Below are 10,979 nucleotides of genomic sequence, written 5' to 3' on the forward strand. Positions count from 1 at the left end.
GGATACATTTTCCTAGTGGAATCAGTCTTGTGGTCATGTTAGGATAAGTAAGTGATAGTTCCTCATTTTCAGAATGTCAAGGGATGGCATTTCAATCCTAGGCCTCAGGAAAAGACATGCTACATGACCGTAGGATAACTTCCAGCTACCTTCAAGAAGAAACTAAGGAGGGATCCTTTCTGAAGAGTGTCATTGCGATATGTTCTTTTATTTATGTTTAGGGATTTTAGTTATATTTCAATTTATCCCAAACTGGGTTTGTGTCAATTTGTAAGCAACCAAGAGCCTGATTAGGCTGCAATGATGTACAAATCAAATCAATAAATTCATAAAAATAAATATTCAGACCCAATGAAAGGCATGAGATTGGAAGAGAGGTCTATTTTTGGGGGTGCTTAAAGAACAGAAGAATAGAAATTTGGATAAAGTATTATTTACAGGCTTTATCTAAGAAATCTTTTGTAGCTCATTATACACATAAAAACACATACATCAACTATTTTTGTTGATTCTTAGCTAATGCTGGCCCATCTATAACTTATTTTCTTGAATATTTCTGTATTCTCTACTGAAAAGCAGAGTACAATAATGTTGTGATTGGCTCACATCCAGTTCCTTGGGTGATGGACTTTAAGGAGAATGAACCAGGTCCATCTGGGTATCAGAGGACAGTGTGTTTACCAGAGACATTGGTAAATGAGAGTGAGGGAGAGTGAGGGTGTGGGAACCCTGCAGAGGCTGCAGACCACCACCACCACCCATGTGTGGTAATGTCGGAGTCAGATGAGGAGGGAGATATCGTACACCCAATATTAGACATGAGAGTCAGAACAATATGAGGGAAGCAAGAATATTTCTGGCAATGTTGATCTAGGCATACCTTGTCATAATAGATAGTATAAAAGGGGAGGAGCATGAGAAGTCCATTGCAGAAGCTCAATGTTCCTTTAGGGAGAGAGAAAGAATTAGCAGCCAAAGTTTTTTTCCTTGAAATCTTTCGGAAACCCTGTAAACCTAGCCTTGAAAGACATTTGTGAGTACCTGTCCATGCCGAGGATTAATGACTTGAATGTATGACTTTCCTTTGAAAGTTTATTATCAGCTGTGCCGATAACACTGGGCTTTTGGCAGGCAAATTCACATTCCTCTGATTTTATTACTGTTTCCGGCACGTTGCTTTGTAAATAGACTACGATACCTAGTGATTTGGCTTCCGAGTCTTCATCGGAGCTTAATTAATGTGAATTAACCGGGCTGGACAGAATAAGTACTAAATAAACCCAAATAAATACATATGTATTTTGATACCAATTAACAGAAATAATATTGACAATTTTAGTAACCTTAGTTATATTAACCATACTCACATCATTATAAAGCAACCCTCGAAACATACATTATCTATTTTAGTTGGTTCTTGACTAATGCTGGCCCACATATAGTTTATTTTCTTTAATATTTCTGTATTATTTGTAGTGAAATACAAGAATAAATAAACCCAAAGATATCCATATATATTATTGTGGCCCAAACCTGGCTCAATGAAAGAAAGACATAACTTTGAAGATGCAATATAATTTTTATTTCCAAGCAAGAAATCAGTAATACAGAATTACAGTTTGGTTCTGTGACTTGATTCAAAATAATAGAGAAGAGATCATCAATCTTTGCAAAGCTTGAGGTTTCTGCCACCATATTTGTTTTCTCTCCAATCTGAACCCATTTCAAGACACACATGTGGGGGCAGTGTTACCTTGTACTATCACATTTTACACAAACATATCCTCTCTTCTCAAGTTAATATTGGACTATAATTAACAATTTTTGAATTGTATACCAAAAATGCATTTCATAGTGACAAAATATGTATCAGCTATTAACAGCAGTAAAACTGCACATCATTGAGTGCTGTGTCATCACCAGAACCCTGTTCTTCCTCCACCTTTGTTCGTATCCCACATATACCCTTTGACGGTGACTGGCAGCGACTAGACCACTCGTCATAATACCCCCAATTCCGGCCCTTGCCCTTCAGAACCTCACCATCACTGCAAGTGAACTTGATGTTGTTGGCTGCGGTATCATCACCACTTCCTTGAGCGGGTTCCACTCTCATAGTAAAGGAATCCAGGTAGTGGTTTGGCTTACAATACTTGTACTCTGTCCATTTTCCCCACCTGTCCAAAAAAAAAGATGGATATGCATATCTTTGGAGTGTAGATTATGCCCTCGTCCAGGGCCACCGATAGGCCAGTATTACTGGTAGTGGCATCAGGGGCCAGGCCAAATTGAAAAATGGGAGGGGGCGATTGAAGAAGACCGGTAACATCTGCGGTGTGCTGGTGAGTTGGAGTGCTAAGGAAGCTAATTGGATTCATTTGCAAAATTGTTACAATCGGGACCAGGCAAGATCACAGATCAGCAAAAATACCTAATTTTCTCTCTTCTGCCTGAAGAGCTTCATAGCTGTTAAAGATGAAGTTTGGATCAGAGCTAATTTGGTGTACATTTTGATTATGGTGTTAGGTTTTTTTCGAAATTGTTCCCTTCTAAGTGTGAGTAAAAGATGTGTTGCTTTGGAGTTGACATGTTTTTTGGAGCCGTCTCGCCATTTTGGATTCGAGAAGCAAACACCATCCTGGATTCGAGAAGCAAGCATTGTAGGAAGTGAGAAGATTTGAATATGCAAAGGAGAAGCTGTGTAGAGCTACTATCTAAGGGCTTTTCAAAAAAACAAACAACTACATCATATCTTGAGACTTGTGCAGAGAAGATCTCAAGTGGGAGTTTGTTATTTTACATTTTACATTCTACATTATGTTAAATGCATACACGGTAACATCTCACAGTATGTTTAATAGATATGATAACATCCTAGGAAAAGAAGAAGAAAAGAGAAAGAAAAGGTGTTGTTCTTAGAGCCACGGTCATGCTATTTGTTAAGAGTACATTACACATTTAAAAGCTTAAATATATTAAGTTATGGAGCTTAATAGTAGGTACATATATGAGAAAAAATCTTGGGGTTTTTCACATTTGCTTCATAATACGGATTTGATAATACATGAGGGTATGTTCTTTTTTATAAAGCAATTTTAAAATTTTGCAAACTTTGGAAAATGCTATAAGGAGATAGGTGGAGAGGTTAATGAGAAGTCGAGAGAAGGTTTTTTTGCTCTTCCCTCCTCTTTCTCTTCTTTTTTCCTGTACTGTGCTTTTCTTTTTCCTGTTTTTTCTTTTTATCCTCTTGTGTCTTTACATTCGTAGTTACTTTATCTACTTAGTGTAATTTTCTATTTTCTGTTTATATCTCTTTGTGTTCTTATTTTTTTATAGATTTAATTCTATTTTTTAAACTTTCTTATTTTTAATTTTTTATATAAAGGAATTAGTAATTAGGTTTGTAATTGGATTAATTGGGCAATATTTGGTGATCCTATTTGTTTTGTATTTTTCCCCTTTGATTATGCTACTGCAAAATGTTTTCAATTTTTTTTAGGGGTATTTTTTAATAGGCGCTAATTATCTGTAAAGGGTTGACTTTTTTACACCTATGGTGGAGTTTACGTATAGTTTTAAACATTATTGCGTATAATTTATCTTCTGGTTACCTGTTATTTATTGGTATTATTGTGAAAACAAATATTTTTCTAGTGTGGTGCAGGAGTATTTTGTCTTTATCCTTTGTGCCATCTTATTGCTGCTTTTAATATAGTTGATGGCAAAATTAATAATATTTTGTTAATTTGGTGTATTTGCACTGTTCTGGTTATTTATTTATATGTATGTAATATGTTGATGTGACTTGAATATATTTTCTGCATTATTAACACATTGGTCAAAAACTGAGAGGCCACCGAAGAGACATGTGGAATCAGCGCGGCTTTACTAAAGCTGAATATATGACAGAACTGATGGCCCTAGCAGCTGCACTTTATAATGTTATATTTGTTATATGTTGGGTATATGTTTACAGTTTACTGTGCTTTCCTTTATGATGTCATATTTGCACTATAGTAATAAACATACTTCACCAAAAGATTTAACAAAATGACTCATATTATTAATCTGTCAAACAAGTGTACCTTGTTGTAGTGGCAGGGTTTAATTTTCTTTTGTGAAAGGTAAATTTAATACATAATTGGTATGTTGCAAAATAAAGTAGTTTTAAAATGGGGGGGGCAGACACTTAGGCTGTATGGGGGCCCAAAATTCCTGATGGCGGCCCTGCCCTTGTCATCAGGTCATAAGACTCAAGCATAATGGCTAAAATCAGTTGAACTCTATGCCTGAATATCTAAATCTATGGGTCTATAATTGACTTTCCACCTAACTCATTGGCCTGTTTTAGGTGGGGAGGAAGGGAAGAGAATGTTGTGGCTTCTGCCATAATCTCCTGGCCCGGGGGGGGGGGGTGGATAAAGAATACATTTTTATAATCCTAAATCTTCCCTTGACCACATTTCCAAGTCTACTCCCAAACCACGTCACACTCAGAAACCATTAGAGCACAGATTCCTTATTCTGGAAATTGCAGTATCGTAAGCACCATTTCCCCTGAAAAGATCTTTTATTTCTATTACCCAATAGTGAAGAGGTGAGTCATTATTCAGCAGGTGAGGCGGGTAGAATATTCATGACTTGCAGAGCCATGTCAACAAGGTTAGCCAATGAATAGGGATAGCAACTAAGTCAGCCAATGGGAGCTAACCACATTTGAGTCTGTGCACAGAATTGAGACTGGAACTTAATCTTAAAGCTGAGCATGGCTCAGTCCACCCTCCAATCTGCACTCTCCTCTCAGTACTCTCTGCTGAAGTGAAACTAAATCCTCCTTATGTTTACTTGAAGAAATAATCTGCTAATGGTATTTTAAATTCATCTGTCATTATTTTTATAAAGAAGTTATTAAATCTAGCTGAATCAGTCATCAGTCTGCACTTCTGGTTTTGAATTTTGCAACAAACCTTAATAGAGGCCCCTGTGGGAATTCAGTACCTCATTTTCTTACTGGAAATCTGGACTCGCCTCTCAGTTTACAAAAACATAGAATATCCCTTCTGGCTGCCATGTGGGTCTTCCCCATGGTTTTCTTTGGAGAGAGACTATTTTTAAATTTAAAAAAAATGGGAACAACCTCTCATAAACCCAATGCTGTCCCAATCCTAATTTGAGGCATATTGATTGCTGAGACCTTCATTTGCAATCAATCTGATTATACAATCTGATAAAGAAATCAAAGATATTTCAAATTATAGACATTACCATAAATCTTTAACACAGTAACAAAAATACATGTGACTGAATAGACTGGGGTTGAGGTTTACAGAGCTATACCCAGAATTCAAGTACAGGACATTAATAGAAGCCTCACTTCTGACTTTCATAAACAGCAAGAATGAAGTCCATGTCTCCCTACAAACAGAGTTATAACAACAGCAGATAGAACCATGATTTGCATATGGGGGAAGTATGTGAGAGACTACAGTCAATAAAGGGCTGTTTGGGTGCAAGAATGAAGGTCAGGAAAGAGCATGTGTTAGAGATCGATTACAAAATATTAGTAGCTTTTTGGGGATTTCTCGGGAATAAACAAATCCCCAACCATAACTCAGCTGCTAATTCAGAGAGACCATTGCACAACAGTGCCAGAAAGTCAGCTGTACCCATTCCAGTGCATCCTCTTCTAAAATCAGTAGCAGTAAATAAGGATCAGTCATCTATTCCCCGATTCCTTTTTCTTTTCTGGCAAAGGATTTTTTTTATTTTTCACTCCAATCACATATACAAAGTAAAATACCATCAATATTGAATTGCATTATAATAAATCACTTTTAAAATTTCGGGAAACAAAATCCATCCAATGATACCTCCTTACATTTGACATCTGGACAAAAATAATTACTCAAATTTCTTATATGATATTTTAAAAGTTGTTAGCTAATAAACTTTTTAGGCTATTCGTAATCTTAATTAATCAAATGAATAGGCCAAAGTGCTTCAATTTTCTCTACATATTCTTAATATCAATTTCCATGTATGTTTTTTAACCTTCTTTTATAATAAATGCCTTTTAAAAGAAACAAAAACAAGAAAAAAGAGCAAAAATTTCTAATTACACCCAGCAGTTTTTAATTTAAATCAAACCCTTACTAAGAAAAAATTGTAACAATTTCGTGGGGGAATATCCAAATAATGTTTCACGAAAATCGCCATGAACCCAATTAATAATAGTTCCTTTTATTAGGTTAATAAAAAAAGAAAAATTAAATAAAAAAAATTAAAAAGGAGGAAAGAGAAGGGAAGAAAAAACATAAAAAAGATAAAAAAAAGAGAGGAAAGAAAAGAGAAGGAGGTTGGTTTACGTTTGAACCATAAAATTCCGTAGGATATGATTGGGTTCTATAATGAATGTATACAAGAAAAAGGAGAAAGACATTCTCCCCGATTCCTGATGATAAGAAAATAAAATAGTACAAGTAAGTCAGTTACTCACGGCCCAACTGCAGACTGAATGTTGACGCCATCGGAACAGTTCAAACGGATTCCATTCAGAGCTGTGTCATCACCACTTCCTAGGGGAACTTCTACCTAAGAAAATAAGACTCTGATAAAGTTCAAGATCAGTCCTTCTGCTCTTCAATGCTGAGAATTTTCAACATTGACCCATCAATATGCAAAAATCAGTGCCTCTCTTTGATTACAGAATTTTTTAAAAAATGTTAAGCATCAACACATATCTTATGGCGGTTCTTAAAATACAAAGTGAAAAAATGAAGAGTTAATTTGAAAGATAGAGAAAGAAGTAGAAGAGCCCCTGAAATATAAGTTCTTACCTTCAGGGAGAAGCCATTTGCAAAGCCTCTGTTACAATACTCAACTTCGTCCCAGGAACCCCAGGCAGCTCCATTGTCTACATATATCATACTTTTGAACTCTCGAGTTTCGGTAGTTCTAAGGCAGCAGAAGATGGTCAGAAGAAGAGCGGTGTTGACAGAGAGGTCCATGGAAGAGTAAACCAGCCTGCCTTTTAAAAGATAAATGTCTTCAGAAATTTTGGTCTAGAAATCAGGAATCTTTGATCAAGTATCTGTGGTACCACTCTTATGAAATCACGCTCTTCGGTTTATTTATTCTGTACACTTGAATAAGTTTTCTTGGACTATGTCCTGAAAATTTCTGGGCACATTTCACAAGTGTTTTGCCACTGCTTCCATCTTCCAAGAGAAGAAGGTCAGAATCAGAATCGAGCTGAAAGTGACCTTAGAGGTCTTATACTCCCGCCCCCTATACCCATGATGGCGAACCTATGGCACGCGTGCCACAAGTGGCACGCGGACCCATATCAGCGGGCATGCGAGCTCAGGTGTGGTGTGCATGCACGTGCGGCCAGCTGGTTTTCAGGCCTTCCAGGCCCACTGGGAGTCAGGAAACATTTTTCTTGTTCTTCTTAAGCTCCAGAGCCTTTACATAAATCTGGGCAGAGCAAAAGAGCAGGCCTTCCCGTTCAAATGAAACATGGCAAATGGCCCGTTTTCTGCCTCCAGAGCGCCTTTGACGGGGTGGGTAAGGCCATTTTCACCCTCTCAGGCTCCTAGAGTGAAAAAATGGTTTGCCATTGGGTGCTGGGATTGGGGGGTTCGGGTGCGAATGGATGGGAGGGCATAGAATTATGGGTGGGGGCCCACACGGGCATGCCCCCGCCACCCCATTCTGACCTGTGAACCAAAAAGGTTCACCATAACTGCTATAGACTTTTTAGCCTTCTCTTTTACTTTGCCTTAATTTCTACAAAACTAGATTTGTGTCATTCTCAATCATTCACAATCTCTGGTCTCCCTTCCTTGTTCTCTACTTACCGTCTTCCTGCAGTTAATTGTGTTACAGCCAGAATGGGAAAGACTTTAAATGGAGAAATATTTATAGGCAGGACAAGAAATTAAGGCAGGGACAGTTCTAGATGTTCATTGTTTGGTATAGATAAGAACCCAGACTATTAGTTTCCCTCACTTAATTTTGCATAAGTTGACCACACACTGAGATTTTATGTATTTATGTACTTAAAATAACAGGAAGTCAAGCTATTAATTTTTAATAACTAGTCATAAGAGACTTGGAGATCAAGTTGTGTCCTTCTGCAATAAGCCATAATTTGTGTAGCACAACTGTAGCTCACATAGCTCTAACTCAAACAGACCATATTTTGGGATACCACCACGTATTAATTCAACCATTGGAAGGAATAAATGTCCTTCTTTTTACTGAAATGGGTAAAAGCTCAGCACCTACCTGTACTCGCTGTATACAAATGACTCCTCTGATCCATCCAGCATCATAATAAAGTTTGCAGATGACACAATGATGCTGGGTCTCATAAGTGGAGGGGATGGTGAACAAAGTGAAGCGAGCGGTTTAAGAAGTCGGGGGCAGCCCAGTTCTGCTCAGCATCCCACTACAAAGTTTCAGATCCCTTAACCGTTCTTCCAGCCCCTGTTGCTGGAGGCAACCAAGGTTGCGGAATCCATGACCCTCATCCCTGGAAGAAGTGGCAGTGGCAGCATCACCTCTCTTGCCCACCCTGCAACCAATGTTCAAGTACACCATCTACCCACACTGTGCCTGCCTTCGATCGGCGTTGCCCCGGGAAAGGCAGCGTAACAAATTTCTTTTGCGGAGTTTTTCCTGTGTGGAAATTGCACCGGAATGACTATCACCTGCCATTTGATTCCCAGGCAACTTTCTTAACCGAGCAACTGAGTCCTTCCAAACTCCGCCCTTCACCCCACCGGGAAAGCACAGCTGTTCAGTTGCTTGGCTGTTCAGTGGCTCAGCATTACCTTGGTTCCATGCATGCTCATAAGCAAATAAATACCAATATTGGCAAAATGGTACACTGCATGGCCACCCCCACCGGAGCATTCCGGTAGGGCCGCGAATGGCTGCCCTTTGCTAGAAGTAGGGTTTAATGGTGGGAGTTAGTCTTCTTCTTAGTGGTTTCTTGATCAGGTGTTTTCTTGCTGTTTGTTTATCAGAGTGGGTAGTCCTTTATTGGGATACTGTTTATGGTTTCATCGTTCATCTGGAATTAATATCAGTTAACAAAAGGATACATTTTCCTAGTGGAATCAGTCTTGTGGTCATGTTAGGATAAGTAAGTGATAGTTCCTCATTTTCAGAATGTCAAGGGATGGCATTTCAATCCTAGGCCTCAGGAAAAGACATGCTACATGACCGTAGGATAACTTCCAGCTACCTTCAAGAAGAAACTAAGGAGGGATCCTTTCTGAAGAGTGTCATTGCGATATGTTCTTTTATTTATGTTTAGGGATTTTAGTTATATTTCAATTTATCCCAAACTGGGTTTGTGTCAATTTGTAAGCAACCAAGAGCCTGATTAGGCTGCAATGATGTACAAATCAAATCAATAAATTCATAAAAATAAATATTCAGACCCAATGAAAGGCATGAGATTGGAAGAGAGGTCTATTTTTGGGGGTGCTTAAAGAACAGAAGAATAGAAATTTGGATAAAGTATTATTTACAGGCTTTATCTAAGAAATCTTTTGTAGCTCATTATACACATAAAAACACATACATCAACTATTTTTGTTGATTCTTAGCTAATGCTGGCCCATCTATAACTTATTTTCTTGAATATTTCTGTATTCTCTACTGAAAAGCAGAGTACAATAATGTTGTGATTGGCTCACATCCAGTTCCTTGGGTGATGGACTTTAAGGAGAATGAACCAGGTCCATCTGGGTATCAGAGGACAGTGTGTTTACCAGAGACATTGGTAAATGAGAGTGAGGGAGAGTGAGGGTGTGGGAACCCTGCAGAGGCTGCAGACCACCACCACCACCCATGTGTGGTAATGTCGGAGTCAGATGAGGAGGGAGATATCGTACACCCAATATTAGACATGAGAGTCAGAACAATATGAGGGAAGCAAGAATATTTCTGGCAATGTTGATCTAGGCATACCTTGTCATAATAGATAGTATAAAAGGGGAGGAGCATGAGAAGTCCATTGCAGAAGCTCAATGTTCCTTTAGGGAGAGAGAAAGAATTAGCAGCCAAAGTTTTTTTCCTTGAAATCTTTCGGAAACCCTGTAAACCTAGCCTTGAAAGACATTTGTGAGTACCTGTCCATGCCGAGGATTAATGACTTGAATGTATGACTTTCCTTTGAAAGTTTATTATCAGCTGTGCCGATAACACTGGGCTTTTGGCAGGCAAATTCACATTCCTCTGATTTTATTACTGTTTCCGGCACGTTGCTTTGTAAATAGACTACGATACCTAGTGATTTGGCTTCCGAGTCTTCATCGGAGCTTAATTAATGTGAATTAACCGGGCTGGACAGAATAAGTACTAAATAAACCCAAATAAATACATATGTATTTTGATACCAATTAACAGAATAATATTGACAATTTTAGTAACCTTAGTTATATTAACCATACTCACATCATTATAAAGCAACCCTCGAAACATACATTATCTATTTTAGTTGGTTCTTGACTAATGCTGGCCCACATATAGTTTATTTTCTTTAATATTTCTGTATTATTTGTAGTGAAATACAAGAATAAATAAACCCAAAGATATCCATATATATTATTGTGGCCCAAACCTGGCTCAATGAAAGAAAGACATAACTTTGAAGATGCAACATAATTTTTATTTCCAAGCAAGAAATCAGTAATACAGAATTACAGTTTGGTTCTGTGACTTGATTCAAAATAATAGAGAAGAGATCATCAATCTTTGCAAAGCTTGAGGTTTCTGCCACCATATTTGTTTTCTCTCCAATCTGAACCCATTTCAAGACACACATGTGGGGGCAGTGTTACCTTGTACTATCACATTTTACACAAACATATCCTCTCTTCTCAAGTTAATATTGGACTATAATTAACAATTTTTGAATTGTATACCAAAAATGCATTTCATAGTGACAAAATATGTATCAGCTA

General features: G+C 37.8%; 1 protein-coding gene across 1 annotated transcript; it reads right to left on the bottom strand.

The window, feature by feature from the left end:
- Positions 1 to 1,876: 1,876 nt before the first annotated feature.
- On the bottom strand, positions 1,877 to 7,016 carry LOC139166329 (vitelline membrane outer layer protein 1-like). The gene is made up of 3 exons (XM_070749723.1): positions 6,837 to 7,016; positions 6,497 to 6,591; positions 1,877 to 2,177 (listed from the first exon to the last, which is right to left on the bottom strand). Exons 1-3 carry the CDS (start codon positions 7,005 to 7,007, stop codon positions 1,877 to 1,879), a joined length of 567 nt encoding a protein of 188 aa, XP_070605824.1. The 5' UTR covers positions 7,008 to 7,016.
- Between the last annotated feature and the right edge of the window lie 3,963 nt (positions 7,017 to 10,979).

Source organism: Erythrolamprus reginae, chromosome 4 (assembly GCF_031021105.1).
Source record: "Erythrolamprus reginae isolate rEryReg1 chromosome 4, rEryReg1.hap1, whole genome shotgun sequence".
Classification (NCBI taxonomy): domain Eukaryota; kingdom Metazoa; phylum Chordata; class Lepidosauria; order Squamata; family Dipsadidae; genus Erythrolamprus; species Erythrolamprus reginae.

Excerpts from the sequence above, each read along its gene's own strand:
- LOC139166329 (XM_070749723.1), bottom strand. The coding sequence starts at position 7,007 with ATGGACCTCTCTGTCAACACCGCTCTTCTTCTGACCATCTTCTGCTGC. Across the intron at positions 6,592-6,836 it reads CAAATGGCTTCTCCCTGAAG|GTAGAAGTTCCCCTAGGAAG; the intron begins GTAAGAACTTAT and ends TTATTTTCTTAG. Across the intron at positions 2,178-6,496 it reads ATTCAGTCTGCAGTTGGGCC|GTGGGGAAAATGGACAGAGT; the intron begins GTGAGTAACTGA and ends TTTTTTGGACAG.